We start from the raw sequence: 26,869 nt of genomic DNA, 5'->3' as shown, positions 1-26,869 counted from the left end.
AAAAAAAAAAACCTGTGTGATTGTATGAATTCTGCTTTTGGCTTTTTTGCACCATCTATGCTGTTTTTATAAAACTGTATTTTATTATATTTTATTGTATTTTATATTTAAATTTTAGATATTTAAAAGCTGGAAGAGAGAAACAGCATCTCGTTTTTCCTGTATGTCTCATATATACAGTGAAAATTGACAATAAAAACCTTTGAATCTTGAATTTGAACCTTTGAATCTGCATGGAACTCCCTTCAAAGCACTTTTAAAATGAATGCATTTTAAATCATTAGTTTAAAACTGTTTAACCTCTGATTGCACCTGTTTCAACTGAATTTGTGTTAACTTTTTAATTGTTGTTTTTAATTGATCATGATTATTTTAAGGTTTTATCTTTTATTTGCTTGTCATGCATTTTAATGTTTCTTTTATAAGCTTGACGTCATTGTAAATCAGGGCTTCGCTCTCAATGAATTTTGAGTTTAAATAAAGATAATTAATCATCTGAAACTTTTATTACTGGACTTGTACATTGATGACAAGCTTTTTCTTCTGGCTGGTATATTCATCTCTTCACTGCTCTCCAAACTCAAGGAGAACAATCAAACCCTACTGTGTGAAACATGTCAATAAAATGTCATGTATACATAAATATTTGACAAATCTGTTGCTTTTTATGACAAATAATCAACCAGATGCTTTATAAATGAAGATGTTGTTTTTGTATTAGATTGCTGATGTGATGAGATGGGATTCAATTTACCAGGTGTGTGTATTCTGTGGAAGTTTTGTGGAAAATGTGTGCAAATTGATGTTGATTTTGAACAAAAAACACATAAATTACATGACCCATTTCTTAAATTGCAACTTTTAATCTCAAATCAACTGGTAAAAAGCAGTATCAGGCAACTCAAAATGACAAAACAAAGCTCTCTATGGAACAATTTACATTTTTCCTACACATATTTTTTATATTCATTTTTTACTTTTTCATGACTTCCCCCCCTTCAGCAAAAGACTACAAGATTTTTTAAGATTTGAACTACAATGTTAGTAAAGGTACGACCCGACAGAGAACTCAACAATCATCAGTTATTGTGGTACACAGTGCAATTAACCACAACTCAAAGCTTTGGTGCAACATCAGATTGTGTTTATTTATTCTTCCCCAAAGGTCCACAAGTGGTCTTTCACAGTCCTGCATGTAGAACCCCACACAGCGCAGGGCTTTAACAGTGACAGGAAATACACAAACAATATAATAACACTTAAATATTGCTATCTATATACTCTAAAACCTTTCAAATAAGAACAGGACCACCCGTGGGCTTCATGGAAAATCTCCATTACCACTCACACTCCGTCTGTGGTACATTCGTGTGTTTTCTCACAGGCAGGCAGGCGGAAACAAGTGATAAGTGCAGACCAAACAAAGCACTGTCAAGTTCTGTAAGCAGCTAAATCCATAAAGCTACTCTGAGATGAAAAAGGTTTACAGGTTGATTCCTTTTCAGATGAAAGGAAACCTGGAGGTAACCTTTTTTTTGAAACTGAAGCACAGAGGTGATACAAAGCTAAGAAACAATTCAGGCAGGTGAGTATGATTAAAGAGAGCTTATCGGCATCGATATTTGAAGAGTTTGGCTCCAAAAGTAAAACTGACTTTGAAGAGATGATTAGTAAAAGAAAAACGGATAAAGGAAGAAATAAAAAACAGGATAATTACAGTCCTGGGATCATAAAGTTGATAAGATAACTTTAAAAATACTGATTGATAAACACGAGAAACCATTTATATAAAAAAAAAAGATTATACATGATTTTGGAGCCAAACTCTCCTTTAGTTACATCCAACATAAAAGGCCTTCAGGAGGTGATTTATTTTGGTTGTACCACAGACTTTAGTTTGCAACTGAAGTAAACTCACTCATAGCAACAGATGATCAAAGGCAAATCAAAAAGATAAATAAGATAAATTCAGATAAAGTGCACGAGTGCTCATTCAAAAACGAAGTGGGACAAACAGATACATTCATAAGGAGTCCATTCTCACACACTCACATACACACACACAAAGCTCAGGGGACCAAAACCACTGGTCCAGTCACATGACACACACCAGAACCAATCAGAGAGAGTTCTTACAATGAACAGAGAGCAGTGTCGGGTTATGGTACGAGCCCACTGACAAGCAACCTAGAAACAAGCTGCCCACCTCCCCTGCTTCATTCGTCATTTGGAATTTAAGAGTCTTTTTAAAAACTTGGCTACCAACTAGGTTTATTTACCAAACAGTATATAACCGCTTGATATGTATGGATGATTGTTTCATAATGAGAGAGAAAAGATGTTAAAAAGTGGCGCAGAGAAGCAGACATTTGCAGTACACAATAAATGGAAGCGAGTTCAGACATGCTGTGTGCAGTGGGTCCGCACTGTCAGGCAATCAGTGTAAGGTCGAACTTAAGTGATTGTTTTCTGGAGGAAATGCATTTCCACCACATGATGAACTGACAGATTATCAGAGCTTAAGTGACCAGTTTTCAGATATGTCAGATGAAATGATTAGTTAAAGCTCCTGTGAGGAACTTTTGGTTTGTGTTGATTTTGGCGCCCCCTGTGGACAAAGCGTGATACTGAACCTCTTGGCTAATCTTGTCCTGTACATATGAAAGTAGTGTTTCTGATGAAAAAAAAGATCTCATCCTTCTTTATTTTCTATGTCTGACGTGCAACTCATGATGAATCCTTGGCGTGGTCAGTTTGGAGGAGGCTGTTCCTGCTGTTCGGCAGGACTTGCCTGACACCTTGCCGTGGCAGGGAAGACGTACACAGAAAATAACTGCACTGAAACAAACAATCTTATCTGAGAGGGTTTGATTGATTTTGTTGGTTTTGAAGAGGCATCAGCATTCATATCAGTCTGCTTCATTTGCCAACTAAAAGCTCATCACTGGAGCCTCGAGCAAATTCCAAACCTCTGTTTCCACTTTTCACAATTTTAGTACTTGTAATTTTGTTATTGTCATATACTATATGCAATATCGTCACATACAGAAGTTGTAATTATTTTCTAATATAATTAATTAGCCCTTCCATATTTAACTGATTCTAAGCTTATCTTTAGTATATTTCAACTATTTCGCCACATACAGATCTACAAAATGACAACAGTCCTAAACCTGACATGATTTTAAAGCTCCTGTGAGGAACTTTCAGTTTACATTAATTTGGCGCCCCCTGTGGAGAAAGTGGTACCGCTTATTTTTTTGCTTATTTTGTCCTACAAGTTGTGTTTTTCTTACAAAAATCTCACAGTGTTATCTTAGCTCTAGAATATATCACTATTAAAAAAAAGGCTGTTTGGGAAGCATACAGTTTATCAGTCAGACTGACACCTACCCCCCCGTCAGCGGTTCTGGATGTTACAAATAAGGGAGTAGATCATCAGTCTTCCTACCGATAGTCTTGGTTTCTTCTGTAGTGTCATAAAGAGGCATCAATGTTAATTTCAGTCTGTTTTGTAGGCAGATAAAAAAAATCCTAACAGGAGCTTTAACATCGTAACCCTTTTTTTGCGAATGACAAATGTCTGTTTGTCAGTGCAGAACAGAAGGACAGACCTGTTTCATTCAGTCAATCAAATAAATGAACACAAAGGAATAAAACAGCTTCTCTCAGTGCAAATCAGCTCTTCATGTCATTGTCAGAACCCAATCTCTTATTCTTCTGTCTCCAAGAGCATCCTCTTCCTCTTCCTCTGTGCAGGGAAAGTGAGATTCGAGTGCAACTTCGTCCTCTCCAGTAAACTTTAACTTTCACCACCAGTGTAACAGAACCTCACTGCCTTTTTAATCCGCTCACACACGGCTCATGCAGACTCATGCACACAGCAAATGAAAATCAGATTCAAGGTTATCTGAATATAAATAGAAGAAAGAGAAGATAATAAAGCCACAATGGTAAAGTCCACATTCACTCACACATTGTTAGAAACATCCCCTTCGTCCTCTGAAAACAACCCTTCTCCTCCTGCTGTGCTTGGTGACGTGTCACCATGTCTCTTAATTTGAGTAATTCTTGTGGAAAATTTGTACCTCTTTTTTTTTCTTCTTCTTCTTTTTTTTTGCTTGAGTGGCCAAGGCATTTTGCACCGAGGAGTAAACATAAATCATCATATTATAAATCTCAGAGGTAGAACCCTGACAATGTTCTCAGTGAGGAGATTGACAGGTAGAAAGATAAGACAGGCGGACAAAGTAAACAAACTGTCTGTGTTTAAGACGGTGTGTGTGTGTGAGAGTCACAGAAGCAGCAAACAAGTAAAAACAGAGGATGAAAAGCTATGATGGAGGAAGGAAAGTAAAATAAAACTGTCGGGGACTCGTTAGTTTTTTGTGCAATCCTGAGAGCAGCGTTTCTCTCAGACGTAGAGGATGACGTTGCTGTCTGTGGGACAGTGAAGGCCTTCAGGGGGGTTCAGGGCTCGGCAGGAGGGGGGCTGTGGCTGTTGGCCTGCCGCCAGGTGGCAGCTTTTAGGGTGAGGGGAGTCACAGTCGTCGGATGTCAGCTCTGCGATGTCGTCAGACTGAGTGTCCGACATCTCCAGGTCGCTGCGGATGCTCTCCGGCTGAGCCAGCGTGACGTCTCGGAGCCCCTCCCTGATTGACGCGCCTGGAGACAGTCCCAACGCAGAGCCAGACAAAGCCCCGCCCCTTCTGGAGCTGCAGTCCTGAGGCTCCTCCCCTCCTGAGACAGTCGCCATGGCAGCAGAGCCAGGAGGCGGGGTAAGGTCCTCTTCGCTGGTCAGGCAGAGATGGCTGGGTTTGGTCTCGATGTCCACCTGGATCTCCAGGTTGGTGCAGTCCCTGCAGAGATTCACAACAAGTCAGACCCTGCATGAGGCTACCTTTGCTTTTTAAAACCAGAGGACTCAATTCTATAATAAATATATGAAATATGTGACCAACAGGGATTTATGCAGTTTGCATGGTAGCCACAAATGAGACACTAACATGAGATGATGGTTTTGGCTTTCAAAGTACTTAGTTGAGCTTTGTTTTTTGCATCTCCTCCATCGTAAATATAAACATCACATCTGACATTCAAATATATGGAGTTTAAAAGCATACAAGTGACACTTTAAGAAGAGTTGATTTTGCAGCAGAGACACTACAGAAGAAGAGCAAAGCGTCACCTGTCAGGTAGTGTGTAGGAGGAGATGATGGATCCAGCCATCCCTCGGGTGCTGGCACAGTCGCTCCCTGCCCCGAGGCTGCCTGTCTCCCTCTGGGCTGACTCTTTAGCCAGCTCCCCCGCCTGCACCTCCAACCTGAAGGGGATCATAAATAATTAATAACACTTATTTATCAATAACATGAATGAAGAGCAGACAAACAACTGACCAACAACTGTCAGGACTCCCTTATGCTACGTCACATCCAGATGTCTGTTTTTGACGCATGATCTACACCTGAGCTCTTCCTCACCTGCTGTACTTTCCGGTGCGTGTCCCCAGAGCGCCTCCAGCAAGCGTGTTAAAGTGTGGCGTGTCCCCCAGAGTCCCCGGGGCCACTGAGAGCCCCTCACTAGGGGAGGTGGTGCTCATCCCACTGACTGCTCCATCCAAACTGCTCTCTCCCAGGCTCGGGGACTTCAATGCTCTCCACGCATCTGCGACTGAAGAGTTCAAAGAGAATATTCCTCAGTCATAGTACATGTGAAAGGTGTGAATTCAAACACCTGGTGAAGAAGAACCTGTCGATTCGTTTTGTTGCGCTCACCTGTAATGGGGCCGTCGTCCTCATCAAAGTCGATCCTCACTCCTCGGCCCTTTCCTCTGCTCACTCCACAGCCTCCTCCCCGACACAGAGAGATGGGCACCACACCGTACACGTAGGCCAGCATGATGGGAACACCAATTCCTGAAAGTGACAGGAACAGACACTCTGAATAAACAGATATCCGGCTCATTGGATCCTAAACTTCTGCCTGCATTTAATTTATTTTTAATCTTCACAGAGGACGTTGAGGAGAGGAAGTTGGGTCAAAGTGTAATAAGAGGATTTGGATTAATTTTGTCCTTTCTGCCCCTCTATGACGTCTATACATTCAGAGCCATAAATAGACTATCATCCTAAAACAAATGAATGATTTAAGCTGCAAGAAAAGCAGGAAGCGACACATATATTTCCTGGTCTATTTCTCAGAGATGAGTAATCCTCTGATTGAATCATGTCTCTCTGTAATGAGTCATTTTTTGTTTGTTTGTTGCTGATTCAAGAAATTAAAAAGACATAATAAAATGAGGTGATCTTTCTTTCTATGAAGAGGTTCTCTACTCTTCATGATCGACAGCAGTGTGTCAAAACTCTGATAAACAAACTGTGCTTTCTTTTATTCATCCTGATAGATTGACAGTGAGAAAACAAGGCCTGGTGATCCCGTTGAGATGCTTACCCACGCTGACAGCTGCGATGACCGGGGCGGTGACGATGGACAAGGCCACGCCCCCTGTGATGGCCAGGTTCCTCCTGTGACGAGATGATTTCTTCAGCTCATAGTGGGCGTGGATCTGCAGCAGAGGACAGAGATGGTTAACACAAAGGACATGAGGAGGAGTGAAGCTGGGCGTGGGTAGGCTGCTTCAAGGTTGGAAACATTGAAATATAAAAGGTTATATCTACACTGTGCTACTAGAAAACTTCAGACTTCTTCAGACTTCTTCAGACAAGCAGAAGTCTCTAAGTGAAAGGTATACGTCATTCTTTTCCACAAGGGGGAGCTGCAGAGTGTTAATGTGCAAAAGCTCCTTCAGTGACCCTCCTCATGTCATTTCCTTCCTCTTGTATGTTTTAAAAAGGTCATTGCCCTTTAGCACACACCATTTCACCACTAATGGTTTTGTCTGTTAGAAAAAAAAACAGCATAACTAAAAACAAGAACACGACAGAGCCACTTAGAGTCATGTCCGTGTTCTCTGTAAACAGGAGATATGAGCTGTGAGGATCCTTCTGGGATTGCTTTGTCGACATATTTAACATTTTTCTTTTGCAGATTCAACATCCAAAATTAAAAGAGGGCATAAACTGGATGTTAAAGATCTTTCAGGATCTCTCTCATGATTACTTTTTCCTTTATACTGTGAATATTAATGTGATTCTTGGTCAGCATTTCTCATGTTACATCCTCCTCTTACTCAGCACTGTACAGATGTTTACATTTTATAGATATGTTTTACTTTTCGTTCTACATTTCTATTCACAATGACTTGCAGTTTTTGTTTTTGTTTCTCTTAAACCACAGTTAATCCCTTACTTATTCGTAAACACACTCGGCTATCTCTGATTCGGATGATCTCACAAGGACCTCAATATCATTAGGTATTTATTTCAGCTCTAAGGACACTTCGAAGGCCTCACACATATAGATCATTTCAGATGTGCAGTTCATAAGTTCACCACTGGCTTTTATTTTGAAGAGCCAAAGTCTCTCTCTTGGGTCAGTGTGATTGATGATGTGTCTCGAAACTGCTGTGTGGTGTTCAGGGGAAACAAAGGTACTTTCCAAGGAAAGCCTGTTTCAGATGAAGATGACATAATGCAACTGGAATTAAAATGAAAAGTTTTGAATGTCCTGAAATGTTGTAAATTCCAGATAATCAATGGAGGACTTTGTAAGAATGACTGTGGTTGCACTGTAAACTGTGTGTGTGTGTGTGTGGGTGTTTGTGTTATGAAAACTCTGTGGTTTTTCACTTCTGGTTTCAAAGAAAAACGTTGAGTGAAATGACCATGAAGATTGATAGAGTGTTACTCAATGTGAGAGACGTCTCAGTTAGCTACAAACCAGGGGAGAATGAGAGGAATTGCTGTTAGTGTGAACTGATCGTGTTTAAAGGACTCTCTGTTTGCTCCTGTGTTAAGTTTGAAACCCTCATACAACCAAACAAAGGCCATCTTTACTTTAAGTTCATCATACGTCTCTTTAAGCTAAAGCTGCTGCCTCTCATCGGGGTTCTCACCTTGCGTCCGACATAAACAGGGATACCGATGACCATGGCGGGAACAGCAATACCGGCGATGAGGGTGATGCCGACCGGAGCTCCGATCAGCGTGCCCAGCTGCCACAAAATCTTCTTCTTCCTGCTCCAAGGCTTCTTCCCCCAGAACGTACAACCAGATGGACTGACGGAGGGAAGGAAAGCAAAGATGAGGTTAAAGTTACAAAGTCAAAAAAAGATGAACAAACAGATAATATGAGAAGTGACATCATAAGTTTCAGTATACCTGAGGTAGTGCAGGTCAGAGATCTCCTTCATGCAGAGCCAGCAGAACTCACAGCCACACACAGCACAGGTCATGTGATTACAGCTCCCATCATTCATCTTGATGATGTAAGCACCACAGCGAGGGCATGGCTTGATGTCATCAGCTGGGGACAGAAAGAGGACAGGATCAGCATAAAGTTCACATCAAGATGAGACTAGTTTGAGCTTGTGTTTCTTTTAAGTTCCAGCTTTCTGCATCTGGATAAAAGCAGCTATCATGAATTAACTTCATGAACTGTGCAATAAAACATGGGCGTAGTCTCAGTGATGTCACCCGTTGGTTTCTGAAGAGGAGTTTTAAAGCCCAACAATGGCCGTCTTATTGGAACTGCTGACTCAAACTAACTTTCAGTCATCCTGGAAGCCTTGAATAGACGGTGGAAAAAGCCTCCTAGCAAGTCAATTTATACGCGCCTCTAATTGTGCCTCATTATAATCAAAGCGGATTAGTTTTACAGAGATTCATCACCATGAAGTATTTAGGAATGAAGAAAGAAGTCAGAGAGACCAAAGCTGTCTTTTTTTTGTATTAGGCAGTAGACGTGACAGCCTGTTGTAAAAGCTGGCATTTTTAATCTGGTCTCTTACGGGGCTTCCTCAATTTTCGGAGGCAGCCCCAAGTGGGCAATTTAGGAACTGCAGATGTTTTTCATTCTTCCCTGCATGAGGTCGCTGCTTGATTTACTGATCCTCAAATGTATCTAGGAGGTAAGCAGCTTTTGTTGCTGTTGGATAGCAAAAAGCTAGGAGTTTCCCCTCTTATAGTAGTATCAATGCACTCAGTGTGCGCTCACAGAGAAATTGAAAGAGTGTATTTCCCAAGATTACTAAAGCCTCTTATTAAAGCGCTCAACTTCCTCATACGAGTCCAGCGTTTCTCCCTGGCTCACTTTTGTTTCCAAATTCAACTTTGAACCCCATGAAAAAATATCCCAATGGGCTTCACCTTAACATAAACATAAATGTTCTAATATTTTTCAGGCCCCTCTCAGTCATGGGCCACAACTTTTCTACCCCTCAGGGCACCTCTGCCCTCGGCAAAGAGTCAGGAACAAATTCAGGGTTTTAAAGGCTTTGGCAAAATACATAAAAACCATGTCTTTAAATCCTCCAGGTAATCCAAATACCCCCGTATTAAAGCACAGAGCTCATAGTCTCAGTCTTCTTTGTAGCCTGTTAGATGTATTACACCACTTAAACTTAATCTGATTGCCTCTGAATCGACACAGTGATTCTTAAAAATGGTCAAAATAGTTGAGAATTCTCTCCAAAATAAGAGGAATAAAAAAAGAGATTCAGTCCAAGACAATAAATTCAAAATGTAAGACAAATCTAATCTGTATTTGAGCTCCTTTTGTTGTTGTTTTCTCTGTTTTGTCTCTTGTTAGCGACAGAATCAAAGCTCATTGGAGTAATGGATCAGACGGGCGCAGCAGTTTGTCCTCTGATGCATTTTAAAGGAGAGAAACCAGGAGAGGGTAGTCTGTGTTTGTCTCTGCTCTTTAAAGGGCATTTTGGCATTTTAACTTGAAGAGACTCTGACAGATGTTTGTGTGTGTGTGTGTGTGTGTGTGTGTGTGTGTGTGTGTGTGTGTGTGTGTGTGTGTGTGTGTGTGTGTGTGTGTGAGTAGTTGTTACTGTTTGTGTATTATGCTGACACGACTCTACAAACTCTCATGTCTCACTTTCGCCCTCGTTTTCTGCCTCTCCTTTCATTCTTTCCATTCCCCCTCTCTTTCCTCCGCTTTAATCTTGCCTCCTCTTATCTCTCCTTCACTGTCTCCGCACATTTGTCTGTAAACAGTTGACTAAGCAGCAGGTGTTAAACGCTCAGACAGACAGACAGACAGACAGACAGACAGACAGACAGAAAGACAGACAGACAGACAGACAGACAGACAGACAGACAGACAGACAGACAGACAGACAGACAGACAGACAGACAGACAGACAGAGAGGGAGCGGCTTGGATTTTTTTTATGAGTCAGTTTCTGTCTCCTGGATTGATGTCAGATCTTGTGAAGTCTTGGCAGAGCGAGGCAGAGTGGAAATGGTGAATTAAGGAGAGACAGAAGAGGAGAGGCAGAGGACAGCTGAAGGGATTTAACTAATAGATATTTAATCAAAATGGAATTAAAGACACACAAACACATGAAAGGAGGTTTGCACGCAAAAAGCCGATGATTGTTTGGATGTTCGTGTTCCTATCTGTCGTGACGACAACATCAATGTTAAAGGACCGCCTCAGGACTCTAGGAAAATTGCTCTCTTTAGGATAATCAGATTCATAACCGTCTCATGTCTTGGCTGTAGATATAAAGCTACTGCAAGGACACAGTTAGCGTAGCTTATCATAAAGAGTGTAAACATGAAGATGTCAACAATGACGATATCACGATTAAGTGGTTAAAACCCAAGCCCCCGTCACTCAGATTATGGATTGAGAAAGTTTATATATATATAGTATCTCACAAAAGTGAGTACACGCCTCATATTTCTGCACATATTTAATTATATCTTTTCATGGGACAACACTGCAGAAATGACACTTTGATACAATGTAAAGTAGTCAGTGTACAGCTTGTATAACAGTGTAAATTTACTGTCCCCTCAAAATAACTCAACACACAGCCATTAATGTCTAAATCACCGGCAACAAAAGTGAGTACACCTCTAAGTGAAAATGTCCAAATTGGGCCCAAAGTGTCAATATTTTGTGTGGCCACCATTATTTTCCAGCACTGCCTTCACGCTCTTGGGCATGGAGTTCACCAGAGCTTCACAGGTTGCCACTGGAATCCTCTTCCACTCCTCTATGATGACATCATGGAGCTGGTGGATATTGAGACCTTGCGCTCCTCCACCTTCCATTTGAGGACGCCCCACAGATGCTCAATAGGGTTTAGGTCTGGAGACATGCTTGGCCACTCCATCACCTTCACCCTCAGCTTCTTCAGCAAGGCAGTGGGCGTCTTGGAGGTGTGTTTGGGGTTGTTATAATGTTGGAATACTGTCCTGCGGCCCAGTTTTTGAAGGGAGGGGATCATGCTCTGCTTCAATATGTCACAGTACATGTTGGCATTCATGGTTCCCTCAATGAACTGTAGCTCCCCAGTGCCGGCAGCACTCATGCAGACCCAGACCATGACACTCCCACCACCATGCTCGACTGTAGGCAAGACACACTTGTCTTTGTACTCCTCACCTGGTTGCCCCCACACACCCTCACACCTTCTCAACCAAATAAGTTTATCTTGGTCTCATCAGACCACAAGACATGGTTCCAGTAATCCATGTTCTTAGTCTGCTGCCTTTAGCAAACTGCTTGCAGGTTTTCTTGTGCATCAGCTTTAGAATACATGTGAGGGGTGTACTCACTTTTGTGAGATACTGTATGTATTATTTACTCTTATTTGTTAATTCATGCATTTAAATGTATGTCTTTTGTGTTTTGTTTATTGTTATGTTATATTTTATGAAACCATATAGCAGCAGCTACAGTAAAAATGTATAAATGAATGTTAAAGTTGCCTAAACAAAAATAAAAACTAAGTTAATTTAAGGGGATAGTTCACTTTTTTTTAAGTGGGGTTGGTTCTTGTCAGTAAGCAGGGCAGAGAACAATGGGTGTAAAAATGCTCAGGTAAAAACAGAAAGCTTAAACTTTAAACAACAATGTTCATATTTCATCTAAATCTAAGCAAAAACAAAAGCAAACAAACAGAATAATAAATAAATGAACAAATTATGATATGTTTTGTATTTTCATAGACCAGAGGGATTCAAATCACACTGTACCATGTGCCTTTCTGCAGGACTTCATTTATATGCTGTTAAAAAAAAACGTACTTATGTAACGTTAGGAAAATAAATGTCAGGGTCGATTTTAAACTATTGTATGACAAGATGTCATGACATTCCCTAAAGTAGAAACTGTGATATAAATAGAGTCTCGTGCTCTGCTGAACGCTCATTCATCATACAGCAGCAAGAACACCAGGGAGTCTGACAGACGAGTCTGACTCAGTGCTCTGACAGCCCGAGGTGACTGACATGTGATGAAGACTGACAGAGACACAGAGACGAAGAGGCAGAGACTCCTCAGAGGTGTGAAAATATTTTCAAGAACGAAATGCAGCAGGAAGCGAATTTATCTGTCAGCACAAGCACACACACACAGAAACATATATCTGCACAACGTGTGTGTGTGTGTGTGTGTGTGTGTGTGTGTGTGTGTGTGTGTGTGTGTGTGTGTGTGTGTGTGTGTGTGTGTGTGTGTGTGTGTGTGTGTGTTTGAAAGTGTCAGACGGTGGTTACTTTTGATCTGTGCACTCTCAAGGGAGGCTGAGAGGTGTGTTTGTGTGAGTCTGTTCTCAGGACACTCACCGGGTCCCTGCTCCTGTGTGTAGCTGGGCGAGTGGTTGCTGTGTGTGTGCAGGGATTGCGCTCTCTGTTGGCGGGCCGAGTCGCAGGTCTGGTTGGGATGCCAGGCCTGTTTGCAGTGGTAGCAGAACTCTGCACCGCAGCCTTCTCTGCGACACACCAACCTGGGACAGCTGGCACAGCCTGAGGCAATGACGGCAAACCTGAGAGGAAGAGACAGATTAAGAGAAAAGTTAATAATTTAAAAATGTGGTGACTGGAGAAGTCAAATTATGAAGCCAGAAAACAGATTTTAAAATTATAGCGGGGCATTCAATTACAATCCTCCAATATGTTAAAGCTTCACTGAGCAGAATTGTTGAGCTGAGAATGAACTGCTCCATGTTTCTGTGGAGGAACTGAAAAACTGTGAGCATCAGCTCACAGCTCTACTGCTCAAACATGTTGATATGAGCCAAACGCCAAACGCCAAAGCATGAGACGTAGAGTAATCAACTTATTGGTGGATGAGTTCAGCAAGACAAATATTGGATAGCCTTTTTGGGCTCAGACCAGAGCTAAATGGCTTCTTGGCTGACATCAACAAGTGGTATGAGGACCCCAAACGCTACCTCAGGGTGAGATCTTTAAGCCGAAGTCACTAAGTCTGGGGACTTATTAACTGAGACGTAACTTTAGAAACACAGTTAACTCTGAAAAGGAAAAGATCTCTAATATGACCACTAATGAACACTTTCCAAAGCCTGAGAGCGCTCTGTAGTCTGAGAGAAGAGAGAGGAGACGTGATCAATGAAGTAATCACTTAGGAACAACACAGAGAGAGGAGACGAGATGAGGACGATCGATAAGAATCCACAAAGTTTAATACTGAGAGAAGACGGAGGAGTGGAGTGCTCACTGTGCTGAGGAGAGTAAATAAAGCAGAGACAGAGTTACTCTGACACAAACGCTGTGTTTAGAAGCGACACGTTGAAGAAAGGTTGAACCGGCAGGTTATTTCTGTCAACACTAGAACGAGCGTTGATAGATCGTGGCCTGTGATTCATGTTGTGATTCTTTATAAATAACAGGGAATGCAGTGAATCAAGAGAAACATAGAAATACTGTTTATAGATCCAGAAACATAAAGAATTTCCCAGATTCTTTGGCTGAGGACAAACCTTTCACCTAATTTGACGTCTATGTTTCGTCTTTATCACTCTCTCTCTCTCTCTCTCTCTCTCTCTCTCTCTCAAAGTTATGAACAGATGTAATATGCACACTTGACCATCTCTTCCTTATTTCAATCACTGTCTTTTATATTAGACCCCACATTATGTTATCCTTTTTGTAAGTAAATTCCCTAACCATCAAAATAACATTCAAATGTCTTTTCTTCTTTAAAGCACCTGTTTGTGTTGATTTTGGCGCCCCCTGTGGACAAAGTGATACCCCTAAACTCTTTGCTCTTTTCATCCTGTGTGTAAGTTGTGTTTTATTTTAACAAAGATGTCTTCCTGCTTTCTTTGAGCTATCAAAAATATGACTCAATATTAAAATTTGTTACGGAAAAGCTAAAAAGAGGCTGTTTTAATGCAGCACCGACCCTGTGGCAGCGTTTCCAGGCATCAGAAATAGTACAGAAATAGTCGGTCCTCATGCTGATGGTCTTTTTTGCTTTTGTTGGTCATATTAAGGCATCAGTTTTAATATCAGTCCGTTTCAAAACTGGCTCAAAGTCATTATAGAAGCTTTAATAACCTGTAAAAATACAAACAGGAAGCCACAAAACAAATATGAGGTGGTGAAAACTGACAGAAAAATTCTAAATGCAGCCACATCTAACTAAAGACTTTTCTCATTGTGTACTGAAGTTATCCCTAACACATTTTTAATTATTAAATGTTAAATTTAGCATAAAGGGTGGCATTTTACAACAATACTGACAAATAAAAGGCAATTAAAACGAGGGAGAGAGAGCTGTCAATCACTGCAGGAATCACAAAGGAGCCCAGTCATCAAATATTGTCACCAAGCAGAGCGTGGAGGAGTGAAAACAAAAGCAGAGAGGGATTTAAACATTTTCTGCTGTCAAACAAAGATGATGCCAGTTTTTTTTTGCAGGCTAGTCAGCTGCTTAAGTTATACTATTATGAAAGAATAAGAGCGTGGAAGAAGTGATAATTTAGCAAACTTGTAATTGTTTTGGCACGCCTCCAACGCACCAGCACCAACACGTCACTCATTTCCACCTCTTCAAATGCAGTGACAGGCCTGCTGTCAGGATGGCATAAATTAACAGATATCAGAGGAGACAAGAGTTTGCTCTCAGGACAAGATGAGACAAGAAGAGGCATTCCTGCAGAGACACTTCGCTGTTCGTCTGTGAGAACAGAGACATCGCTTCTGTCTCCAAACAAATGAAAAACAGCAGCTTCTTCTCAAATGATGCGAGGTCTCAGGGGTCAACTCACCACCAAACTGCCCCAACTTTTAAATTACAAAGTATAAACTTTCAATTTAACCACGGGAAACAAAAACACAGAGATGCCAGTTTGGCTTTTTTTTCTGCTGCGTCAGCGCTCTGCTGTGAGCTCGTCTAAACAGAAACAGAGCAGCACAGTTTCACATGAGTAATGAACACGCTCTCAACAACAACAAAAAAACGACGTCTTAACCAATTCCTTTTTTTAAAACTGACATGACCGCTGAGTGAAAACCTGAATGTACTGTTTCCCAAACTGCCGTGTTAGTCATTGTTTAGTGTTTCCCTGACTGTAAATGTGACCCTGCGTCTGTGTGAGGTAGTTTACTATCATATGTTCCCATCTTTATCTTCAAATTAAGCCTTACCTCCTTATTTTATACTGTAAGATGTTTACACCCACCATCATCTTGCACAGCTCCTCCTGTGCATCCTTATACGCATTTTAGATTTCCCTTCATAGTTATTTCTATCTAACTCTGTTTGGGTGCTCTAGCAGTAGCTTTCTTCTTCTTTGTTCTACTTCTGTGTTCATTGTTTTTGCACCAAAACTACAAGACAAATTTGTATGCTGTAACCGTCTTGGTGATAATCTTGACCAGGACTCCCCGGCAAAAGAGACATCTTCATGGGACTTTTCCAGGTCAAGAAAGTACATGTTTATGAGGAACATTCAAACCAGGCAATGCAAAGGGATTTGTTGTATATTCAGTGGGAAAAGGTTGCTTGCATGGAGAGTAGATGCCTCTCTCTGCTGCTGCCTTCATACTTGAGCGGAATTTGAACATTTTGTCAACAAGACAAAAATGTGAAGAGCCGGTTTGGCTTAAAAGAATCTCCAATCCTCTGTGGATTCTCTGAATTTTCCATGATTCAACCACATTGAGATCCATGACGCAACAAAATCAATGTTATCTGTCCTAATAAAACATGCTCACTTGGTCCTGTAGTTTATGCACACATCGCTGCTGAACAGTCAACATGTTTATGGATCAGACCGCCAACTTCCACTCCACTACCCTCAAGCTCATCTTGCTTTATTACTGCAAAGTCTACAACGATAAAGTATTTCATTATTGTGAAATGTATTCATCAAGCTGGATCTTGAGCTGGTTGAGTCAAAGCTGTGTTGCAATCCTGCAACACTAGATGAGAAGGGTTGTCAGAATAGCATGTGCATATTAAGGGATCCTGAATGCATCACGAACTGAAAAACTACACCACAAAAGGAGTTATGAACACATTCTTAAATGTTCTTTGTTATAACTCTTACCTCTCCTGGCAAATCAATGCTGTCCATGACTTTTAATCAAAATAATATCTACCTCACTGATTTGTACACAAATTCATGGGTTAAATATTTGATACTGATTGGTCAAAACCCCATAACAACAGGTTCAAATCATAGACTGTACCATACATGGACATAGTCATTGTGACGTGACCCATCAGTTTCTGAGGCCAATTATCTGCGGCCACCATGTTGGAAATGCTGACTCATTCTAACTTTTGGTCAACCTCAGAAGTGGCAAAGAGGTGAAGTAGAGGTGAGCTTTGGCCTCCTTGATGAAGCCTGATTTATAGGCCTACACACAAAGCTGACGCCATCGACTGTATAAAATATGGACGTAGTATCTGTGAAGTCACCCATCTGTTTCTGAAGAGCTGTTTTGAGACCAATCGGCGGCGACGGCCATATTGCTTCTGTCGAGCCAGTGTGACGTAAAGAGGCGGAGTTTGATCCTCCTAGCCAACAGCTGCAGTGTTCCCACAGGCAGCTGTGCCTCTCATTGGAAGACTCGTAATGTCAATATCTTAAAAATTGCCGCATTAGAAAAAAATTCACCCCCCTCAGAGTGAGAGCACATCGAGAAATTAGCTATCCAGACTACACTCGTCTTTTGTACCAGGCTGTAAACATGTTTATTTCTGCTGTAAAAATCAGCCTTTTGCCCATTCATGTGTATGTGACTTCAGGTACTTCAGGAGCCAGCCTCAAGCGGATCCTTGATGAACTGCAGTTTTTCACACTTCAGCATTGGACTCTTATTTTTAGACCGGAGGTTGCTGCTTGGATGACGCGCACCTCCTCCAAAATGAAACTGCACATACATAGAATCAACGCAAGCCCTGTGATTGGTCCGCTTGGTGGCATTGTATTTTCTGCATTTACAGCACTTCCAGGATCCTCGCTCATCGGCCGCACATCGGCCATGTATTTCATCTCCTCCTCTCTATTCTTCATGTAATCGTGTCTGTATAATAAACAGCAACATGTATCAGCTTTAGATTGACATAACACGCCCTGAATCGCTGTGGAAAAGTAAACAGAGATCGTAGCGGGGCCGGAAGCAGGCGACCGGCTATCAGAGAGACCACACTGCCCTCAAACGTTTCGGGGGAGAATTGCTGCACGAAACGGACACAACGACGCACAAGTATATAGTGCTCATGTCATTAACAGCTACGGTGTGCCTTCATGTCTTTCAAGTCAACCACGCCCCTAATTATGCAAAACTCACAACTTTAATATCTTCAAAAATAGAGAAAATTCCCCCCTTGTACAGTGTGTGGGGTTAGAGAAATGAGCTATCCAGACCGACACTGTTTTTAGTACAGGGCTGTAAACTTGCTGTAAAGATCAGCTTTCTGAATGTGGCTTTCAGTACATCTGGAGCCAGCCTCAAGTGGACACTCGAGGAACTGCAGTTTTTGGCACTTCTGCGTAGGCTTCATGTTTCAAGACCAGGAGTTGCCGCTTGGTCACTATACTTTCTTCCTCACTGTAGTAATTTACAAAACAGACTAACAGCCACACATCTCTTCATCCTCAGCTGCTGGCGTAGCTTAAAAAACAACCCGAGTAGACAACAAAGCAGACAGAAAAATAAATGCGTGTGTTCTCTTCATCCAGCTAACTCAGGAAGCACAGGTTGCCACGACAGCTTTTTTTTTCCTGAGAGAGCGTCCGACGTCAACGCTGTGTCACGATTGGCTGATTTTGATGCAAGAGTGGTTTAAACGGAAATTTCCAGGATGGAAGAGGAAACAAAGAGGGTGACAAAAAAACAAGGAGGGTTTTCGAGCGGCTTGTGTGATAATGTGGATGTTAATGTGTGAGGCACAATGAGACAAGAGTCAGGGGAGGAGAGAGGGATGAAAGGCGGAGGAGTTTTATGAGCGCTGACATGCTGCGTGTGGAGAGGAGACATGCACAGACAGTCCTGACAGCGTTCAGCTCCACCAGCAGCCACCTGGGAGTCCTGCTGAGCCTGTAAATACAACGTTACGACACACTCAATCACACACACACACACTGATATCAGCTTGTTTTTAACTGAACGTGCAGCAAACTGACTCACACACAAACCACCAGCAAACGCTACGTGTCACCTACGAAATCCAAAACGGTGACACCGAACCTGCACGACGAGTCCGGCGAGCACGTATTGATCTCTTTAATGAAGTCCCCAACTCCTGTTACCCCTGGCAACGCTCCCTCCTCTATGCTGCATCGATAGTCGCCATGGCAACTGACAGCCAGAGGGAAAGGCAGAAGGACGATGTTTGGATACTCAGACGTGACAATCACACAGGATGAGGACTTCACGGCTGGATGAGAAGAGCAGGTGAGAGGTGAGCAGCTGTGTTATGGTTGTATAAGACAGATTTACTGAGCAGAACTATCATCGTTATTATTCTCAGTCAAAGGACATTTATCAACCTTTCTAAGGAAGACATTTTGTCCTAAAACCTGTTTACGCAGCTCATAAGTTTGTCTTATTTGAGATTTACTCTTAGATAAGACTGTGAAAGGGGCGGCGTTGGCCTGGCAGTTCAGACTACAGCCTCTGCTGTAGGTTTGACTTCCCGCCTTGAACATTTGCTGCATGTCTTCCCCGACTCTCTGCTTCCTACATGACCTGTCTCTCATCAGCTGGCCTGTCCATTAAAGGCGAAGAAGGCCAAAAAAAAGACATTTTCCACAAAAAAAAGAAGACTGTAAAGAAAGACTGTGCACCTCCTGATCAGTTTCCTTCATAAGGCCCACCTTCTCCATGTTAGCAGATGAAACATGGGTCGAACATTAAACCAAAAGATATATCCAATAATCGTTTCCCAAAATAAAACATCTTTAAAGTTAAAGCTGATTTATGTCTCTGGGAAGTTTAGTTTATTGTCATGGTTTGATTAGTTTAGTTTCTTCCCTGTGTTTATTCTGTATTAGTTATCCTCTCTCCCCCTTAGTGTTTAGTGATCCATGTCTCTTGTTGTGTTTCTTAGTCTTGTCTTGTGTTTACTGTTTTATTTTGTAGTTCTGAATCCTTGTCACCATTAGTTTTACTTCCTGCTCTTGTGTGCTTCCCTCCTTTTTGATTCCCCTCATTAGTTTCACCTGTGTCCTGTGTTCCTTTGTTTCTCCTGTCCCCCTCATTTTTCGCCTTTCCTGTGTTCTTAGTGATCTTGTTTTTCTGTGGATTTGTTTATAGTAAGTTCTAGTTTGCCTCTCTGGTTTTTGTTTTTAAATCAGTTTTATTTTTAAGTCTGCATCTTGGGTCCTCCTCCATCGTTTCTCCTCAATCGTGACAGTTTATTAGTTTACGCCCTGATTGACAGCTCTGTTGACCTTTGCAGCTCTTGTGGACACAGAGAAAAGGAGAAGAGGATGAACAGCAAAACAGACGGATTAAACACTCTTAATATTCATTTTTGGGCTTCTGATGCCTTCAAGCAGAGGATAAGACGGTCGATAGAGTCAGACACTGGGAGGAGAGAGAGAGGGATGACTTGCAGTAAAAGGCTGCATTAAGGGCCTGCATTGAGGATGACAGCATCTTTTATAAAACTGTATTTTATTATATTTTATATTAAAATTTTAGATATTTAAAAGCTGGAAGAGAGAAACAGCATCTCGTTTTTTCCTGTATGTCGTATATACAGTGAAAATTGACAATAAAAACCTTTAAATCTTGAATCTTGAATCTTGTACATGAGGTGTGCATTTCAACAGTTTGCCCGAGATATTTGCTGTTTAATCAGAAACTTAAAGAACTGTACGTCATTGTAGCAGCTCCTAAACGATCCCTACAGCACAGACCCTCAGCCCAACATTGGCACTATCCCAAAATTGTTGCAGGGGTGTTTTAGCTTCACTTTTGTAGAGTGGGAGAGGTCGGTGACACATCATCCATCTTTATAGTCAATGGGTAAGAACAAGATCTATGAACACTTTTAAGCATACTCGAATATCATACAGAAAATACACGAGTAAATTGAAGTCAACTTTTATTTCAATTTTAATCAAATCTAAGCACTTGACCAAAAGATTTAAAATATATGCTGAAAAGAGAACACTTACTACAATGATTACCTGCCTGAACACACAGGTATTTCATAACAATCAGTCAGAATTTGAATCTTTTTACAGCTGGAGCTTTTATAATAAATATTAAATTCTGAACAATCAGGTGAGCCTCTTTCCTCTGTTTCTGGCTCATTTTTATGCTCAGCTTTGAGATGAAACAACTTTATTTCACCTCACCTGGTGTGCTCTGAACGACTGAAATCATCTCATGTTTTTATTTGCAGTTTATATTTTACATCCACTCTTGATGCTGCTAAAACGATCGAATAAATCAGCCTGTTTTGTGTTCACTCTCAGGAGCATTACCTTAATTTTGGAACAACCAGAGTTTTCCTCACAGGTGAAAACAATTCTGAGTCTTCGAACAGGGTCATGAATTTTCCTTTTTCATTACTTGAACTTTTTCAGATCAAGTTTCCAATAACCTCATGATGATATTGGTGATGAAGCCCTCTGAAACCAAAAGGCTGGGGTTGTTTTGTTTTCTTTATTGTGTCTCTGTTTTGGTTGCAGATTTCCCCCCGAGGCAGAGCTTTCCAGAAAAGCTTTTACTTTGATTGAATTTTGCTGGTAAATCTCTTCTGATGCTTATCAGGGTTTCTATTTTATTGTTTTAGAAGGTTTTGTTTTTAAATTCTAGCTGCTCGGGGAAACAATAAAATCAGGAGTGGCTTTAAAGCAGCATTAACGTATTGTTTGTGCCTTTTTATGCAGAGAAATCACACTGAAAAAACTTTAACATAGTATCTTCTCATAGATTTAATATAACGCAGGTGGGAGTAAACAGTAGCTTGTTTACACAAAGCAAACATAAGCTTTCATTTGTGGGTGTGCTTCTGTTTACATGATGAATCTTAAGTCCAGTGTTTGCTCTGCTTTTAGCTCTTCAACTCACGGAGATAAACACCTGTCTCTTTATCTGATAAAAGCTCCACTAGGAAAATAGCTACTTAATATGTTTTATGCTGTTTGGTGCTGAGCAGGTAAAGATGGGTTTTTAAGGTGAAGAGAAGAGCTACTGGCTGGGTTAAAAGAGGACAGGGACAGAGACAGAGACAGAGACAGAGCTCAAAACAAAACAGAACCATGAGCTTGAAGACGGTAAAATGATCTAAGCTGCAGCGAAGGAAATATCATGCAGCTTCATGTGCTGCCTGCAAAGTGTTCTCTTCTTATAAATGAATGAAATGAATAAAAATGAAACAAATCAGGAAAACTGGTAAATCCACCATGAGCTGCAGGGATTAAGAGTGCAACTTGGCCCTCAGATTGAAGCCTAACTTCATCCCTTTAGCCCTCCTGTTACCCTCAAATGTACTAATATCTTTTATCCTTGGGGTCACTTCGACCCCAGCAATTTTAACCCTACAGAAACTGATAGTTACCCAGGTTTATGTGTCAGGTATTTTATGTTTCTTTGTTGACTACCTAAATAGCCCTTTAAATAAAACATATTTCAAGCATTAACACAATTTTAAGCATTTAGAAGGACTTTATCAAACTGCTGCAAGTTTGTCATGCTCTCATCGGCCCTGGCTTGTTTCTCTGTTATCAAAACGTATGACACAGGACATGTCATTGAATGTCTTTAGAGACATGGTGGCTGGAAATATTATATCTCAATCTAAAGGTTGGCGGTTTGATCCCAGCTCCTGCAGTCACATGCGGAAGTGTCCTTGGTTATAGTGACCTCAATATCATCCAAAACAACCCAAACAAATGTGTGTAAAATGTTGATATTTCCTCTGTAGGAGCCATGAAGGATTCAAGTGTTTATATCATCTTATTTTGAGGTTTAGGGTAGGTTATTGTTTGCATATTTTTTGTGGTGTTATTTTTTGTTTAAGATATGGTTTATTGTGGGGTCAGTTAATTAGATGATTTACGGGTCATGTGTTAGGGGCGGGGATATTGAGTTCATGTAGGCCACCTGTTTTCTTTTGTTTGCAGGTAGAGAGAGGGGGTGAGCTGGGTCTCCTTACTTTTTGTTGACCGCTATTTATTGCTTATTTTTCACTTATTATTGCTCATTTTCGCTATTTTCGTTTGTGCACTTTATCATGAGTTGATTATCCTTTTTCGTTAACAAAACGTTAAACTTACTTTTTGTGCATTGGTGATTTTTGCTTTTAGCGCGTCCAACACTAACTTGGCCTAACCTCAGCCTCTCAGCGGCTCTTGGCTCTTCACAGTCGCTACATCTTATGTTATATACAGCTAAAACAGCCTGGGGTCAAATTGACCCCAAGGAACACCAATGCGTAATTTTTTTTAACAGGAAATTGGAACATATCAATATTTTATAGTTTTCCCAGTTGTCCCCATTAAATTAGGAAAAGTCATGAAATATGAAGCCAATAAAATGATGTTAGTCATTGAGAGACGTTAAACATTGAATGGGGTCCAATTGACCCCAAGGATAATAGGAGGGTTAAAAACTTGAATACAAGACGAGGTAAGCAATCGTGCATGTGGATGTGTAATTCAGAAATCTGTCAGAAACAAGGGTGTTTGTTTTTCTTAAATATGAAACAAGTCAGTCCAAATCAGGTGGCTTTAAGTCAGAGTTGGCCTTGCAGAGTCAGGGTTTATTGTAAAAGCATAGATGGCATGTAAATGTCAATATCAACACCAGCTTTAAGGTTTCTTTGCACAGTACAAATCTATTACTTCTATAAATTAATCTTCCTTTAAATAAAAAGCCTTTTGAAGTTTTGAGGGTTTCTGCTCACATTATATGGGTCAGCTGAAGAGTGACCGGAAATGTGACGAGTAGAGAGTGGGGACAGACACACAGCAAAGGGTCAGGCCAATGACCGCTGTGACGAGGACTGAAGCCTCAGAACACGGAGCCTCTGTACTTTCAACTGCTGAGCCAAACTGGCACCACATTAAACTAGAGCTAACACCAATGAGCTAAACATACAGGTGCAGCTTATCAGACTGATGTCAGCGGGCAGCTGAGTCACAAAAACCAACAGAGAACTATTTTGGCTAGCGTGAATCGCCACAGACCTGTTGATCAAGCCCTGTGAAGCGGTCTCCTCAGGGTCAGTCAGGGTTTCAGACCACACTGGTGGAGCAGTGCTGCTTTTAGCCAAGATCATAACACAACTACAAGATCAAGACACTTGTAAAAATGACTTTACATTGTTATCAATGTAGAAATAAAAACTCTTGTGTGATGCAAATTAATGCAATTTTAAACATGATTATTACCCGGCTCTCTTACTGCTCTATCGATTGTGTAAGATGCTTGATTCTGATTGGTTGAAACCCCTTGACAATGGTTATCAACTTTCACTAACATGAGCAACACCAGAGGCAAACTGATCACACGTCATGTCAAATCAATCCACGGGAAAGAGTTCAGGCACATTTTGCTTCTGCTTGTTGACACCGTAGACCGCAAGGTGAGGTAAAACCGTTACCCACATAGCAGATTGGTCTGGGCCAGATCTGGTGTCAAGCCAGCACTGCTGGCAGGCTGCTGGCATAGCAAGTGGTATGTCAACCGGATGTGGGTCAGGTCTGGCAATGATGGCATTGTATGATGGCAGTGTAAGATGGCATGCCACATCTGGCTCGATTGTGGCTTGGTTTATGTGGCCCAGATCTGTACATGCCGCATCTGGGCCGATTTAGGCTGAGCTTGTGATTAAACTCCGTCATTCTTTGCGGTATGTTGGCCGAGTCTAAGTGTATTGTGGGTAGTTTCTGTTAGCATCAAAACAATGTGGCTAAAACTAGCATGCTAACAGTTCATATTGGATCCTGTCCAGCAATATTAGCAACAAGCTGAGCAGGTGAGAGCAACTTTAGGTTATTGGTTGCAACAAAGAAACTTAAAGCATGAGTGGTGGTGATGATAGCAGCAGGGTTCAAAGTTGTGACATTTGCCTCGTTTATTTTTAAAGGTGTGTGAACCACAGAGCTCAGAGAAGAAGAAGAAGAAGAAGAAGAAGAGCCGAATGAGGACAGTTTCATTTTCAATCGACACCAACAGGCAGATAAGAATCCATCGCATTTGAACGCTTACTGATGTGGAAACACTGGGACTATTATTGATTTTTTAAAAAGTGTTTAAAATCAATAAAATCATCTTTTTACCAAGCTTTTTGGCAACATGTTTGTATCTTAAGTTAGTAGCCAGATAATAAACGGGATAATGTATGGTTAGCGCGTAGTTATGGGAAACAGCATCCTGACAGGGTGAGACAAGACCCTGACGTGAAAAAATATGATTGTGATTAATCTTTAATATAATGATGATTCTTCTCAGAGCTCCATTTTATCAATAATAGTGTTTTCATTTTGTAAAGAGGCGAACAGTCCATGTTCATCTTTCTCTTGTCAGTGACAGTTATATAGTTAAGATATAAAAACCAGGTCACATTTACATAACTTTCCCACAAGTGGGTCAATATGCAACATACACACACACACACTCACAAACACACAAACAGACACACAGACAGACAAGAAAACACACACTCACACATCAAACCTATTCTCAGCTCTAAACACTCTATTCACAGTCCTATCAGAGAAATTCACACCTATTAATCTGTTTCTCTGCAACTCACTTCTCCACTGACCGACAATCTGAAGCTGCTCTGCCAGGTGTGTGTGTGTGTGTGTGTGTGTGTTTAGCCCAGGGTGTTTGTGCTGAATAATAATTCAGACTCAGTCGCCTTGTCTGAGTTAAAGAGGTGGTGAGTCACTGCTGGCGTCAGACACAGGATCATCTTGGTAAATATGTAGGTCAGCAGTGGTCAACCTTTCCTCTTATGACAAGGCTAGCACACACACGACCACACAGACACACATTGGGAATGGTAAGTGAGATTGAAGTGACCTAAATTCACCCATATCTTCTACAACCTCCACATGAACTGTAGCTCTGACATGAACTCTAACCCTAGAATCGCTGCTTTTTCCACTGGGGTTTGGTGAGGATGCACTCAGCGTGGTCATACTGTCATCTCAAAGAGAAGAGACTCCCATAAAGACATTAAAAACTCCTTAAAACAATACTTATAATACAACTTAAATACCCCTCCAGATGTTGATTTCCCTCTCCATCGGGAGTGAAAACTATCCCACTCATACTTTTACTCTCCGGCTCAGTCTTCAGCTGAGCAGACTCTCAAAAGAGAAGGAACGATAAAAACAGAAATGGATGTTCGCTGTAAACTGTGGTCACATTGTTCTGGGGAAATACAGTAAAAAAAAAAAACACCACACATCATAAAACAGAAAGAGGTCAGCTGAAATTCTGCAGAAAGAAACATTTTAATGTTTTTAACAGCTAACCAGGAACTTTCTCAAAGAAGGGATGGCGTGTTCATGATCTCCAGAGGGAACTGGGATGTTTTAGAAACACCTGGTCTGTTCTTTTAAAGAAAGCAAGCTTTAACTGACTCATAATTAGACTTCTCACAACTTTTACTCATCACATTATTGCTCCAATAGAGATTAAATCTTGCTATCTTCACAACCCGTTATCTTCTAAAAGAACATTGTAAGTTCATCAGCCGACAGACGCGTCAAACGTTCCTGATTAAATGTGAGAAAAAATGATACGGTATTCTTTTTCACAAAAACACAACATCCTTTGTGAAGTGATCGGACACATAGCAACAGAGAAACAGTAACAAACAAATGCACCGACACACACACACATACGTAAACACAGATTTATGCAAAGATACCGCACAGACTCTACGGCCTTCCCCTGTAACAGTACCTGTACTTAACCAAACCACAGCTGAGAAATATCACTGAAATCTGCGTTCCTCCTTCCCACACACTCACAAAAACACAGAAACACAAACACAATGATTCACTCCTGCTTTCTATGATGAAACACACGCCTCTCATTTGTTCCAGAAACCTACCAAGTGCAGCTGCACCTCCAAAAAAACCCATCTGACTCTCCCCTCCTCCGACCACAGAGCTCGGCTTTACAGCTCTTTAACCCACTTAGAGTTCCTCTCTCCGACCTCCAGGTTCAAATTCAACTTTCACACCTCGCTCTTTCCTCCCTTACAGAAGAGACCACATCGGTTCCTGTTGTGTCTAACAAAGAAACACAGTGATTCACATGGATTCTGAAGCAACACTGTTTGTCTGATTTCAGTAAATTACAGCAGAAGAATATGGAGGCAGAGTGAGGAAAACAAACAACCATGATGAAGATCGAACATCCATAAGCTACGCAGCAAAGTTATCACTACTGTGAGCTAATCACAAATATCTTTATAAAACTGTGAATTCTTACATCTTCATGTTGATACAAAACAACTTTTGCATATCTTATATGACACATGAGACC

At 41.1% G+C, this 26,869-nt stretch overlaps 1 protein-coding gene across 1 annotated transcript in view; it reads right to left on the bottom strand.

The window, feature by feature from the left end:
* Window positions 1-840: 840 nt before the first annotated feature.
* rnf19b (ring finger protein 19B) overlaps window positions 841-26,869 on the bottom strand; it is a 53,540-nt gene continuing 27,511 nt past the window's right edge. The window contains exons 3-10 of the mRNA XM_034705514.1: window positions 12,707-12,906; window positions 8,280-8,424; window positions 8,015-8,177; window positions 6,451-6,565; window positions 5,775-5,915; window positions 5,481-5,670; window positions 5,189-5,323; window positions 841-4,859 (exon numbers count right to left, since the gene is read on the bottom strand). Coding sequence (XP_034561405.1) covers window positions 4,415-4,859; window positions 5,189-5,323; window positions 5,481-5,670; window positions 5,775-5,915; window positions 6,451-6,565; window positions 8,015-8,177; window positions 8,280-8,424; window positions 12,707-12,906 — 1,534 coding nt within the window. The 3' untranslated portion in view covers window positions 841-4,414. The remainder of the gene's footprint in view (window positions 4,860-5,188; window positions 5,324-5,480; window positions 5,671-5,774; window positions 5,916-6,450; window positions 6,566-8,014; window positions 8,178-8,279; window positions 8,425-12,706; window positions 12,907-26,869) is intronic.

Source organism: Notolabrus celidotus, chromosome 16, assembly GCF_009762535.1.
Source record: "Notolabrus celidotus isolate fNotCel1 chromosome 16, fNotCel1.pri, whole genome shotgun sequence".
Classification (NCBI taxonomy): Eukaryota; Metazoa; Chordata; class Actinopteri; order Labriformes; family Labridae; genus Notolabrus; species Notolabrus celidotus.
Note: the sequence above shows the minus strand (reverse complement) of the source record. Positions and strands in the feature narration are given on the sequence as shown.